This window comes from Mus caroli, chromosome 14, assembly GCF_900094665.2.
Source record: "Mus caroli chromosome 14, CAROLI_EIJ_v1.1, whole genome shotgun sequence".
Taxonomy (NCBI): Eukaryota; Metazoa; Chordata; class Mammalia; order Rodentia; family Muridae; genus Mus; species Mus caroli.
In genome coordinates, this window is record NC_034583.1 from 19,338,865 (window position 1) to 19,352,576 (window position 13,712).

At 42.2% G+C, this 13,712-nt stretch overlaps 1 protein-coding gene across 1 annotated transcript; it reads left to right on the top strand.

Moving 5' to 3' along the window:
• The first annotated feature begins 11,260 nt into the window (after positions 1–11,260).
• Hesx1 (HESX homeobox 1) lies at positions 11,261–13,311 on the top strand. The gene is made up of 4 exons (XM_021182544.1): positions 11,261–11,775; positions 12,356–12,555; positions 12,804–12,905; positions 12,991–13,311. The coding sequence occupies exons 1-4, from the start codon at positions 11,619–11,621 to the stop codon at positions 13,087–13,089; spliced, it is 558 nt and encodes a 185-aa protein (XP_021038203.1). The 5' UTR covers positions 11,261–11,618; the 3' UTR covers positions 13,090–13,311.
• The last annotated feature ends 401 nt before the right edge of the window (positions 13,312–13,712 follow it).

The window sequence follows — 13,712 nt, forward strand, 5'->3', positions numbered from 1 at the left end:
ACATTAACTTACTTCTTCTCACCCCTTCATATACAATACACTCATCACACATGTGCACACACAAGCACATGCACTCACACATGCACACACGCACACACCTGTTGTGGATAGCCCTGGGGCTAATTATATTTGGTGTTAATTCTGTTCTCCTGTGAGTGGTTGTGAACAAGGAATGAGTCAGCACTCAGGTGATTTCCTGTAAACCTGCATCCCATCTTAATTTGTAAATTAAAGAAGAGCTGATGATTTGGGCAGATAAAAGGGAAGGTGGAGCAAAAGGTGGAGGGAGAAAAGAAGGAGAAAATGGAAGAGGGAGAGGATGCAGAGGAAGAGGAAGAAAAGCGGAGCAGAAGCACATGACCTGGAGAAAGCACAAGTTCTAAGGGGTCTCGTAGATGGAGAAGATGGTAGTGTAGCGGCAGATCTGCCCAATCTAGGCGCATAGCTTTTATTCATATTAACTGAGTTGTGTTGTCATTGCCCGGGCAACACACAAGCACATACAGAAGCACAGGTGCACAGGCACTCACACAGTCACATTCAATCACACACATGCGTGTGCATGCACATACACACATACTCTATCCCTGCTTGAGCTTAGGTTTTGCTGCTTGTTTCTGATGTTTTCAGAAAACATCTCTGCCTCAAACAAACCTCTGAAAAAACTTTTAAACACCATCAGTAACAGTAACAAATACTACCAATTTTTTCCCATGTGCCAACTACTGCACCAAGGGCTTTGCAGAGATTTTTTTTTTTTACATTTAATTTTTATTTAAGTACACAATTATCTTTTCATTGTAGAAGAAAGTGGGAAGTTACATATGCAAAAACCACAACACTGAAACTAGGTGAAGCTCAAGTTAACATCGGGGTTGAGCTTTTTTTAAATATTTATTATTTATACAGCATTCTCCCTGCATGTATGCCTGCAGACCAGAAGAGGGCACCAGATCTCATTACAGGTTGTTGTAAGTCACCATGTGGGTGGTTGGGACTTGAACTCAGAATCTCTAGAAGAGCAGTCAGTGCTTTTAACCTCTTCAGCCCAGGGTTGGGCTCTGGACCTTCAATCCACCTTCAATCCTGTTCAATTTTACCCCAGTATACTGGATTCTTTTCTATTCCTATACCCTTATGTGTAGATCTTTATTTCTTTATATTGTATTTACATATGTACTTGCTGGTATTCTTGGAAGGCTAAGAGAACTATTATATATACAAAAGCTGAGAGACCAATAATCCACATTAGTGCCTCTACTCAGAGGAAACGAGCCTACACAGGCGTCACTGCAATCCAATGTGTACCAGCACTTTGCAACATTTGCTTCAATTATTTCTTCCTTTGTTTTCCTTCTGTCTTCCTGAAGTATCCTGTTACTGTTATTGTTGCTGCTGCTGCTGTTGTTGTTGTTTTCAGACAAGGTCTCTTCCATGTACTCCTGATTGTCCTAGAACTTGCTGTGTAGACCAGGCTGGCCTGGAACTCACAGAGATCCTCCAGCCTTTTCCTCCCAAGTTCTAGGATTAAAGACATGTGCCACCACCATGCCTGGCCTTCCTGAAGTATCTTAAAGCTAAACTCAAATGCTCTAAAATGTCACCCATAAATACTTACTAGGATATATGTATATATATATGTATATATATATATATATATATATATATATATATATNACTCACTTTGTAGACCAGGCTGGCCTCGAACTCAGAAATCCGCCTGCCTCTGCCTCCCGAGTGCTGGGATTAAAGGCATGCGCCACCACGCCCAGCTACTAGGATATATTTTAAAAGAGCATGTGTGCGTTATACATATATGTGCTGTTTTTGTGCAGGGATGCCTGTGTGACAAGTATTTTACCCATTTGAGTCATCTCCCCACCCCCTAAAAGAGCTTTTAAATATGTAACCATAAACATATTATCATACCTAATGAAATCATTATGAATTATTATCCTCTTAATCATGACTTCCTTTTGAGACAAGATCTTTCTATATGACCCTGGCTGCCCTCAATTTTTTGATCCCCCTGCTTTCTCCTACCAAATTGCTGGAATTGCATAACCATAGCTGGCTTAATTGTGAGTTTCCTGAAAATAGACATAATTTCGTCTTTATACTCTGAGTACCTCGCTCAACTCCTAACACACGCTGGAGTTTAATGAATATTTGTTGTGATTCAGAGGTTTGCTTTTTAAGTCATTAGAGCCACATAACATAAGATTTATCCCACAGAGACAATGCAGAAGTAACTATAAGGTTGGGTTAACTGACTGCCTCCACTTAATCTACTCTGATTAGATTAAGTAACATCAAAGTTTAGGCCTGTTCCCCTTGGAGCCAAAAATCCTAAACTGTTTTATCTTTAAATATTGAGTCTTAGGAAACCTGAGTCTAATTTCATTGAGCCCCTAGATTTCTGCCCCCACTGTCAGTTAAGGTAGGATATAGCAAGATCTTCATTAGTCATTGGTAAAGATGTCACAAAAAGAAATACAGGACCATCTACCAAAAAAATAATCTCTTCTTCGAAGACCTGCTTCCATGGAAGCTGTCCTGCAGGTGTATTAAGATGTATATACAACCTCTATGTCTATTATCAAGTGTACAGTTCAGTAAGTACAGAGTCATCTACTCAATATGGTACCCCATGGCTACTGAAAAAACAGGCAGAGCCACATAGGCTTAAATGGGGGATGGAAGCAGCCATAGCACAGAAAGCTCATGTACAAAGTCAATGTGGATGAAAACACACAGATATGGGGACATCTTCCTATTTATATCAGGACATTTAAAAAGACAGGGGCTGGGTATTACAAGTTGCAGAACACTTGTGTAGTGTTAGTGGCCTGTAGGAGTGGGGCAAAAATCAAGTGAAGAAAATGGTCCGATCTTACTCTCTACACCATAGTATAAAATGGATCTTTTAAAAAGTAAAGTCCATGTGGTTTGGATTATTTATGTATGGACTGTTTTTAAAATAAAAATCCATGTGATTTGGATTATTTTATGTCAGGTTTCTATAATCCAAGAGAAGAAAGGGGGAGAGGGTGGGAGGGAGGGAGAGAGAGAGAGAGAGAGAGAAATGAAAACTATCCACTCAGGCAAATTCTAGCACCTGGAAGGCAAGTAAATTACTACAAAAAAAGAAGTTAGTCTCCACAGTGAGTTCCAGGCCCCAGGACTGGGTTATACAATAAAACCAATGCAAAAAAGTAAGAAAATAAGTAAGAAAATAAAAAATATCAAACTTTCCTTTTGAGTTTTGAGAAAAGTAAAGTTGAGCAGGCTAGATGAAGCAAATAAAGGTACCAACTGCCAGGCCTGTTGGCTTGGCTTGGGTCCCCAGGATCTGCATGGTAAAGGAGAGAAGCAACCTCTGCAGATCACCTTATTTTCACCATCGGTGTGGCAGGCAAGCATGTACACACACAATAAAGAAGCATAAGTGTAGAAGAAGAAACCCAGAGGCTAAGATATTTTGTCAGTATTATAGGTAAATTGAACTTATTCTAAAGATCATTTCATATCTTTTTGTGTGACGGGCACCATGCTGATTACACGGTGAAATAAAGCATATAAGAAACAGCCCCCCAGTTTTCTGAAGATGATAATCATTAAAAAAGATAATGGCAGACCAGGACCCTGGCAATGGCAAGATGCTGAAGTCAGGAATTGCTCAACAGATACTGTAGATTAAGATCCCATTTCATATTTTACTAAGTTCTGGTTTCAGAGTGCTATTAAGAGCGCATTGTTAACCGGACATGGTGGTGCACGCCTTTAATGCCAGCACTCGGGAGGCAGAGGCAGGTGGATTTCTGAGTCCAAGGCCAGCCTGGTCTACAAAGTGAGTTCCAGGACAGCCAGGACTACACAGAGAAACCCTGTCTCAAAAAAACAACAAAAACAAACAAAACAAAAACAAAAAAGGAGCGCATTGTTGTTGTTGTGTGTGTGTGCCATGGTGTGGGTGTGGAGATCTGGGAAACGTTTCTTCCTTCTTTACTGGGATCCCAGAGGTCACACAGGCTGCCAGGCTGGAGCGGTTAGCACCTTTACTCGCTGAGCCCCTCACTAGCCCCATAAAAGCCCTTTCATGCTTGAGCTGCCCTGGGTTAATACATGAATCTCGGAAGTTGATGATCAGGAAACAGGAGACTGCCCTGCTGCTTAGAGCAGTTGTAAAAGTGCTCACCCACAGTGCTTAAGTTGCCTGTGGACTTTACAACGTTACCCTCTTGCTGGTCCCATACATCTAACCATCCGTCTCTTTATTCACCGACTCAACTAAAATGTACTGAATGTATACTTCACATTGTTCTAGGTGACACTAGCCATAAAATCTAAACTTTTATTGATTGATTAATTAATTAATGTCACGAATTGAATCCACAACCTTGAACACTCTAAGTGTGTATGTCCTACTAAGCTGTACCACCAGATCCAATAAACTTTTGTCTTAGAAATCACACTTTAACATTTAAAAATACTGAAGATAATCCCTATGAAGAAATAAGGAATAGGTAAGTATTATTAAAGCTTTGACTATTTTTTATTTTATTTTCACAAAGCACCTGTATCATAATTATATGGCTAATTTATACAAATCTGTGCTTAAAACTGAATACCTGACTGGAGAGGTGACTCAGAAATGAAGAATCCTTGTTTTTGCAAAGTGCTTGCTTGCATCCTGCTCCCGGTGTCCACATCAGGTTGTTAAGCCACCTGTAATTCAGTTTCAGGAAGCCAGCCTGGCCCATAAAGCAAGTCAAGGACAGCCAGACGCTGTTACACAGAGAAACCCTGCCTGGAAAACCCAAAGAACAAACAAACGAGCAAAAACCCAAAACTAACACCTTGGCTATATTTCCAGAGGTTAGAGATTTGCTTCTTCATTGAAATATCAAATTAGAAATAAGTTATCAAGGCTGATGCATTTCTGACCTAATGAAACAATATAAAGTGTAACATCTTACAGTTTGCACTTCATCTTGTACGTTGGGATAAGTTAAAGCAGGGCTGTGTGGTGGTTTGAATATGCTTAGCCGTTGGGAAATGGCACTATTAAAAGGTGTGGCCTTGTTGGAGTAGGCGTGGCCTTCTTGGAAGAAGTGTGTCACTGTTGGGGTGAGCCTTGTTAATTTTTATTCCCATTGATTCCCTACCTTCTACCTCACCACTACCAGCGCCCACTTACTGGATAGGTAAAGAAACAGCAACAAGGGCTGGAGAGGTGGCTCAGTGTTTAAGAGCACTCGCTGCTCTTCCAGAGGCCATAAGTTCAGTTCTCAGCACCCATATACCAGTTCACAACTGTCTGCAACTCCAAGTTCCAAGCTCCCTTCTCTCTTTAAACTCTACTCCCAACAATTCACCATCTCCCACCACCTTTTCTATAGTATGGACAGAGACAGAATAGAAACAGATCTAGCTTTTGATAGCTGGCCTTAAATTGTACACACATTGCTTCTGTTCATGATCACAAGATGGGGAGAAAGTCCCAAGACCACATGAATGTAGAGTGTGATCTAGGAGATGGAGCTATTAACCCTTGAAGCTCCTGTTGCGGATGAGGATCTACATGGATATGGGGATAAGTAGTGGTCTCTGTAGAGGGTACAAGGCTCACTGTTTCTGCTGGTTATTTCTGCTGGTGGCTGACCTCAGGCATTTGATAATCTTTTATTATGAGTTTATACTTTCTTGCTTTTTAATTTCTTATGTGGAGCAGGGGAGGGAGCGTTAGAGACAGGGTTTCTCTATGTAGTCTTGGCTGTCCTGGAACTCACTCTGTGTACCAAAATGGTTTTGTTTTGTTTTGTTTTGTTTTCGAGACAGGGTTTCTCTGTATAGCCCTGGCTGTCCTGGAACTCACTCTGTAGACCAGGCTAGCCTCGAACTCAGAAATCCGCTTGCCTCTGCCTCCCGAGTGCTGGGATTAAAGGCGTGCGCCACCACGCCCCGCCCAAAATGGTTTTGAACTCAGAGATCTGCCTCCTGTGTGCTGGAATTAAAAGCATGTGCCAACACCACCTGGCCCTAAAACTCTTATAAAGCTAAATTTAGAGTCACTTCCCTCCGGAGATAGTTTGATCTATTTTTGACAGGGATCAAGAGGTTGATGGTCCGGGCCTAAAGTAGTTGTCTTCAGTTCCTTTCCTACTGCTAGACTCAAATGGGCGGCCAGACATGGTGGCGCACGCCTTTAATCCCAGCACTCGGGAGGCAGAGGCAGGCAGATTTCTGAGTTCGAGGCCAGCCTGGTCTACAGAGTGAGTTCCAGGACAACCAAGGCTACACAGAGAAACCCTGTCTCGAAAAACCAAAATAAATAAATAAATAAATAAATACATCAAATGGGCCTGACAAGCATTTGCAGAATATACTCCACCCACTAAAGGACGCACATTCATCTCATCATCCCAAGGAACTTTCTCCAAAATTGACCATATATTAGGACACAAATCAAGTCTCAACAAATACAAGAAATTGAAGCAACATTGTGCATTTGTGCTGGCCAGTTTCACATCAACTTGACACAAGCCAGAGTCATTTGGGAAGAGGGAACTACAATTGAGAAAATGATCCCATCAGATTGGCCTATGGACAAGCCTATGAGTGTATTTTCTTGATTGGTGACTGATGTGAGAGGGCCCAGTTTATTGTGAGCAGTGCCACCTCTGGGCAGGGAGTCTTTGGTGCTGTAAAAACGTAGGCTGAGAAAACCATCTAAAGCAAACCAGCAAGCAGTACTCTTCCGTGGCATCGGGATCAAGTCCAACCTCCAGATTCCCACTGTGAATTCCTGCCTTGACTTCCCTGAATGATAGCTTACAAGCTATAAGAAAAAATTTATCTGGGGCTGGTGAGATGGCTCAGCGGGTAAGAGCACTGACTGCTCTTCCAAAGGTCCTGAGTTCAAGTCCCAGCAACCACATGGTGGCTTACAACCATCCGTAATGAGATCTGACGCCCTCACACCCTCTTCTGGAGTGTCTGAAGACAGCAACAGTGTAGTTACATATAATAAATAAATAAATCTTAAAAAAAAAAAAAAGAAAAAATGTATCCCTTTCCTCTCCAAGTCGTTTTTGGTCATGGTGTCTTATCACAATAGAAGCCCTAACCAGGACAGCATTCTATCTGATAACTGAATAAGCAGGATAGCAAGAGCAGTAAAAAATACTCAAACAAGACACTATTGAGGGATAATTGGGTCAAGGAAAAAATTGGGAAGGAAATTTTTATTTTTTTTTATTTTTTTTTTTTTAGATTTATTTATTTATTATATATAAGTACACTGTAGCTGTCTTCAGACACTCCAGAAGAGGGAGTCAGATCTTGTTACGGATGGTTGTGAGCCACCATGTGGTTGCTGGGATTTGAACTCCGGACCTTCAGAAGAGCAGTTGGGTGCTCTTACCCACTGAGCCATCTCACCAGCCCGGGAAGAAAATTTTTAAATTTGTAGAATTGAATGAAAACAAATCCACAGCATACCGAAGTCTTTTGGGACACAATGAAGGCAAACCTAAAAAGGAAAGTTTTTAACACTGAACGTCTACATCAAAAAAATTGAGAGGTCTCAAATTAATAATTTAATGATACACCTGAATTTCTTGTAATAGAAGAATTGGAGGGAAAGATTTGGAAATAGATTGAATTAAAAAAGAAATTCCGGGCTGGAGAGATGGCTCAGTGGTTAAGAGCACCGACTGCTCTCCCAGAGGTCCTGAGTTCAAATCCCAGCAACCACATGGTGGCTCACAACCATCCATAATGAGATCTGATGCCCTCTTCTGGTGCTAATGAAGACAGCTACAATGTACTTAGATATAATAATAAATAAATCTTTAAAAAAAAAAAACAAATTCCAGTGTGAATATTAACCAAACTATTTTTAGCCTTTCATATATTTTGTATATTGAGACAATATTTTGCTCTGTAGCCCTGGCTTCTGGACTCATGACCACAATTCCCCTGCCTCTGTGCTGGAACCATTAGCATGTGAAAGGACCACCAGCCAGAAACATTCATTATTAATAATAATATTATTATTATTCACTTTACTTCCCACTCATTGCCCCCCTCCAGGTCACCCCTTCTCACAATCCTTTCCCCTCCCCCTCTCATTTTCCTAGGAGCAGTTAGGGCTTCCCCTGGGTATCCCCCCAACCCTGGTACATCAAGTCTCTGCGAGGCTAGGTGCATCCTCTCCCATTGAGGCCAGACAAGGCAGCCCAGCTAGAAGAACATATTCCACAGACAGGCAACAGCTTTTGGGATAGCCCCTGCTCCAGTTATTCAAAGACCACCTAAAGACCAAGCTGCACATCTGCTTCATGTTTGTGGGAAGGCCTAGGTCCAGACCATGAATGCTCTTTGGTTGGTGGTTCAGACTCTGAGAGCAAGGGTCCAGGTTAGTTGACTCTATTGGTCTTTCTGTGAAGTTCCTATCCCCTTTGGGGTCCGCAATCCTTCCTCCTGTTCTATAAGAGTCCCAGCGCTCCATCCATTGTTTGGCTGTGGGTGCCTGTATCTGTCTGAGTCAGGGGCTGGATGGAGCCTCTCAGAGGATAGCCATGTTAGACTCCTGTCTGCAACAGAGATTCATTAATTGTGTCAGGGATTGATGCTTGCCCATGGGATGGGTCTCAAGTTGGCCCAGGTATTGGATGGCTACTCCCTCAGTATCCGCTCCATCTCTCTTTTCTGCATTTCTTTAAAAAAAAAAAGATTTATTTATTTATTTTATGTATGTGAGTACACTGTAGCTGTACAGATAATTGTGAGCTTTCATGTGGTTGCTGGGAATTGAATTTTTAGGACCTCTGCTTGCTCTGGTCGGCCCCGCTCGCTCAGTCCCTGCTTGCTCTGGCCCAAGATTTATTTATTGTATATAAGTACATTGTAGCTGACTTCAGAAGCACCAGAAGAGGGCGTCAGATCTCATTACGGGTGGTTGTGAGCCACCACGTGGTTGCTGGGATTTGAACTCAGGACCTTCAGCAGAGCAGTCAGTGCTCTTACCTGCTGAGCCATCTCGCCAGCCCGCTTTTCTGCATTTCTTGTAGACAGAATAAATTTTGGGTTAAAAGTTTTGTGGGTGGATTAGTGTCCCTATCATTCTACTGGGGTTCCATGCTACACTCCACAAACCCAAAGAAACTAAACAAGAAGGAAGGCACAAGCAAGGATGCTTGAATCTCACAAGGGGGAATAAAATAGTCATGAGAGGCAGATGGAGGGAGGGAACTGGGAGGGAGAGGGGATGAAGAGGGGAATGGGGGTAGGTGTTTAGGATCAGGGTGGGACAAGAGAGACAGCCAGATGGCCATGAGAATGAATAGAAATCTGCAACTGATGGGGGTAGGGAGGTGGGGGGGGCATCTCCAGGATGAAGCAGAGACCTGGGATAAGGGAGGCTCCCAAGAATCAATGGAGGTGACCTTAGCTGTGGCTCACAGCATTGGGGACATGGAACCTGAAGAGGCCACCTCCTGTAGCCAGGCAGGAACGCCAGAAGCACTCTTAATGCCCCGTGTCCCTCACTTTCACATCCGGCCAATGAGCCATTTCTTCCTAAATGCTGTTTAGACGGCTGTTCTCACTTGTGGTGGCTAGTGTACTAGTGAGGCCTTGAGTTTGTCGACATCCTGAGTTTCACACTAAGCTCAAGATTGGCCTGGGCTACAGAGCAGGACTCTATCTATAAAGGAGTTGTGGGTCTCACCGGAGAGATGGCTGAGCAGTGAAAAGCACTTACTGGTTTGCAGAGGATCTAGGTTAACTTCCTACATGGCAGCCTACAACTACCTCTAAACCCAATTCTAGGGGATCCAATGCCCTCTTATGACCTCCATGGGCATCACACACACATACTGCACATACATACATTCCGGCACACACACATACATAGGAATAAATAAATCTATTTCTTAAATTGTTTAACAAAAAGGTAAAAAGATTGTACGTGTAAAAATTCCCACAAATGTCAGTGGTTTTAACTGGTTGGTTGTTTTTCCTGCTTAGAAAATATCAGGCCAAGGCTGGGCATGGTGGGCATGGTGGGCATGGTGGGTCACACCTTTAATCTCAGTACTAGGGAGGCAGAGACATGTGGTCAGCCTGGTCTACAAAGGGAGTTCCTGGACAGCCAGGGCTGTTAAACAGAGAAACCTGTCTCAAAAACAAACAAACAACAACAAAAAAAAAAAACCATGCAAACAAACAAAAACAAGAATATGAGAGAGAGAGGGTGAGGGGGGGCGTGGAGAGAGAGAGACTTCAGGCCAGTTGGCATTTGACAAAGCTTTGCTGGATTCAGCTGACTTAACTACTTAACTATCTATAAAATGGGTTAGAGTCTGATTAACATGTCCATTCTAGGGCTTAGGCTGAAATGAAGGCTGAAGGCTGAAGGCTGAAGGCTGAAGGGTAGGAGCTACCACAGGGGTGATGTCATGGCGTTATCAGAAAGCAATGGGAGGCAGAGTCAGGTAGATTTCTGAGTTCGAGGCCAGCCTCGTCTACAGAGTGAGTTCGAGGACAGCCAGGGCTACACAGAGAAACCCTGTCTCCAAAAACAAAACAAAACAAAACAAAAAAAAAAAAAAGGAAAGCAATGTAAACCAATCATACTAATGCATTTTGAGCTTTTGCTCACATTCTTTCCTCTGACCAAAGCAAGTCACACAGACACTAATTCAACAAGCAGAGAGAGACAGATCTGTCAGTTCAAGGCCAGTCTGGTCTATAGAGTTAGTTCCATAACTGCATAATGAGACTTTGTCTCAAACTACGCTCTTTGAAATAACTGTTATAGAAATAAATTATTCTCTGTAGCATTTGAACCTCTTGTAAGCTTGTATCTCTCTCATTTAAAAGAAAGACTGAAAGAAAGGAATTAGCCCATTAATTATTTCAAATACATGGTGCAACTGTTCCTATGAATTAAGCCAAGACACTTGGAAGGCGATTGCACTCTGTGTTAATAACACTGCCAGGCTTTTCCAGTGTGCTGCACTCCAAAGAGTACTGCGTTTTCATTGACAACGTTCATCATTACATATGCATATGGAAAACAGGCATTTTCATCAGAATTACTGTAATAGCATTAAGAGATTATTATTTTTCCCAGTTTCCTTGGAAGAACATTCACTAAATCTGATTATTTATTACTTGACTGCTCCTCTATCCACCCTGTACATTTAGGTATCTAGAATCCTTAAAAATACAAACTTCAGAAGAAAACCACGATTTTATACATTAATGATCTCAAATAAAAGAGGAGTGCTATGTTCGTGCATCACTTCTTCCGAGAAAGTTAAGTCTGCGTTCTGCTTTGGAGAGATAACACTTTTTGTCCCTGTAGGTGGCCCCCTGGTGTAGCCATTAGTTGCTAATTACTTGCAAACAAATAAACAATTAACTCCTTAAGCCGCTGGCTGGGCAAGTGTTCATTGACTTGCTAAAACTTTCTAAAACAGGATTTTAATTAGTGACTTTGGAAACCCAGCCCCCTAGTCAGCAAAGCTACAAGGTGAACTGCTGGAAGATCCCAGCTCTGCACACGTGGGGCAGGAGCCCTCCGGCGCTGTACGACCCAGAAGAGAATGTCTCCCAGCCTTCGGGAAGGTGCTCAGCTCCGGGAAAGCAAGCCCGCGCCCTGCTCCTTCTCAATTGAGAGCATTTTAGGACTGGACCAGAAAAAAGATTGTACAACATCAGTAAGACCCCACAGACCCTGGACAGACACCTGCGGCGACTCAGGTATGCTGCAACTCAACTTCTAAATTCATCTGCGTTTTTAGTTTGTCCTTTATTTCATGCAGTATAGGATTAGAAACCACGTTCGCATTCTGTTCTGTATATATAAAAGGTCTCCAACAGGGTCGGAAGGGAATAGAGTGCCTGCCCTGGGTGGTTCACTCCCAGAGAGAAATAGCATTTGTTTCAGAAGACCCTCTGTGTACATGTGTCACATCAGGCATTCTAAATCTCTCTTCACTGAAAAATGAATGGTAGAGTTCAAAATGTATGTTCTCTATCACCAAGGCTTCTCTCTCTCTCTCTCTCTCTCTCTCTCTCTTTCTCTCTTTCTCTCTTTCTCTCTCTCTCTCTCTCTCTCTCTCTCTCTCTCCCTCTCTCCCTCCCTCCCCCTCCCTTCCCCCCCTCTATCCTCTTTTTTTTTGGGGGGGGGGAGAATGGGGGAGACAATTCTTTTGTGAAACCCTGAAGAATTCCTAGGGAATTCCCTAGGAAAATTCAAAGCAAGTTACTAAAATGACTTTTTTCCAGAACTTTGTGGAGCATAGGCAATATAAGATGGACCTTCTTCTTCTGATTTTAGAGAAAGATGGCACCCCACCCCTACATGCCCCAGATCTTCCCAGTGAGACTTCATTTCCTTGTCCAGTGGATCACCCAAGGCCAGAAGAAAGGGCTCCGAAATATGAAAATTATTTTTCAGCCTCAGAAACCCGCTCATTGAAAAGAGAATTGAGTTGGTACCGAGGACGAAGGCCAAGAACTGCTTTCACCCAGAACCAGGTGAGAAGATTTTTCAGCCAATAGTGACAACACAAAGGTTGTGACAGAAGCCAGACACTCTGGGGTCCTAGTGTAGAAGTGGCATTAGTGAAAGGGTGGACTCATAGTTTAACAGTCTCTGGGCAACCAATTGTTTTAAAATGCATTTAGATTAAAGGCCCAAATTTAAGTGCATTTTTTCATCTGAAAGCCCAATTTTGGTGACATATAAAATAATGTCACTTTAAAGAATTCCTTCCTTATTCTAGGTCGAAGTATTGGAAAATGTCTTTAGAGTGAACTGCTACCCTGGCATTGACATCAGAGAGGACCTAGCTCAAAAGCTGAACCTAGAGGAAGACAGAATCCAGGTAGGGTGCAAACACAGTTGTTACCAGTGATGATAAATAGTGTGGTAATGTGTCTGAGAACTGTTTTATTTTCCCTTCATTCTAGATTTGGTTCCAAAATCGCCGAGCAAAGGTGAAAAGGTCCCGTAGAGAATCACAGTTTCTAATGGCAAAAAAACCCTTCAACCCAGATCTTCTGAAATAGGTAGAAAATTACACATGTTGGCTTCTCTTCCAGTTGTATAGTACACAAGAAATCAATGGAAATTCCAAGTACTTAAAATGTTACCGTTCTCTCCTGTATCTAATCTAGATATTGTCATTCTTCTGAAAATATTGCAAATAATTATGATTCTAGAACAGTACATTTATAGTTATAATGAAAACACCTTTCCTATATATTTTTAATAAAAATTTTCAGAAATGACCGGTATTTTAATATACATTCTTCTTTGAAACCTTCACAGGTGTATACAGCCTATTTTAGTCATATTTATCCGTTCCTCCGCTAACACGTCCCAGATTCACCCCATTCTCCCTCCTAACCTCAACAATAGTTGTTTACAAGTGAGTAAAGTTGATCTAATAAGTTACTATGTGTATTAAAATCTCTAAGCTCAGCCGGGCAGTGGTGGTGTGCACGCCTTTAATCCCAGCACTTGGGAGGCAGAGGCAAGCGGATTTCTGAGTTCAAGGCCAGCCTGGTCTACAGAGTGAGTTCCAGGACAGCCAGGGCTACATAGAGAAACCCTGTCTCAGAAAAAAAAAAAAAGAAAGAAAGAAAGAAAGAAAGAAAGAAAGAAAGAAAGAAAGAAAGAAAAGAAATCA

Excerpts from the sequence above, each read along its gene's own strand:
- Hesx1 (XM_021182544.1), top strand. The coding sequence starts at position 11,619 with ATGTCTCCCAGCCTTCGGGAAGGTGCTCAGCTCCGGGAAAGCAAGCCC. Across the intron at positions 11,776-12,355 it reads AGACACCTGCGGCGACTCAG|AGAAAGATGGCACCCCACCC; the intron begins GTATGCTGCAAC and ends TTCTGATTTTAG. Across the intron at positions 12,556-12,803 it reads CTGCTTTCACCCAGAACCAG|GTCGAAGTATTGGAAAATGT; the intron begins GTGAGAAGATTT and ends TCCTTATTCTAG.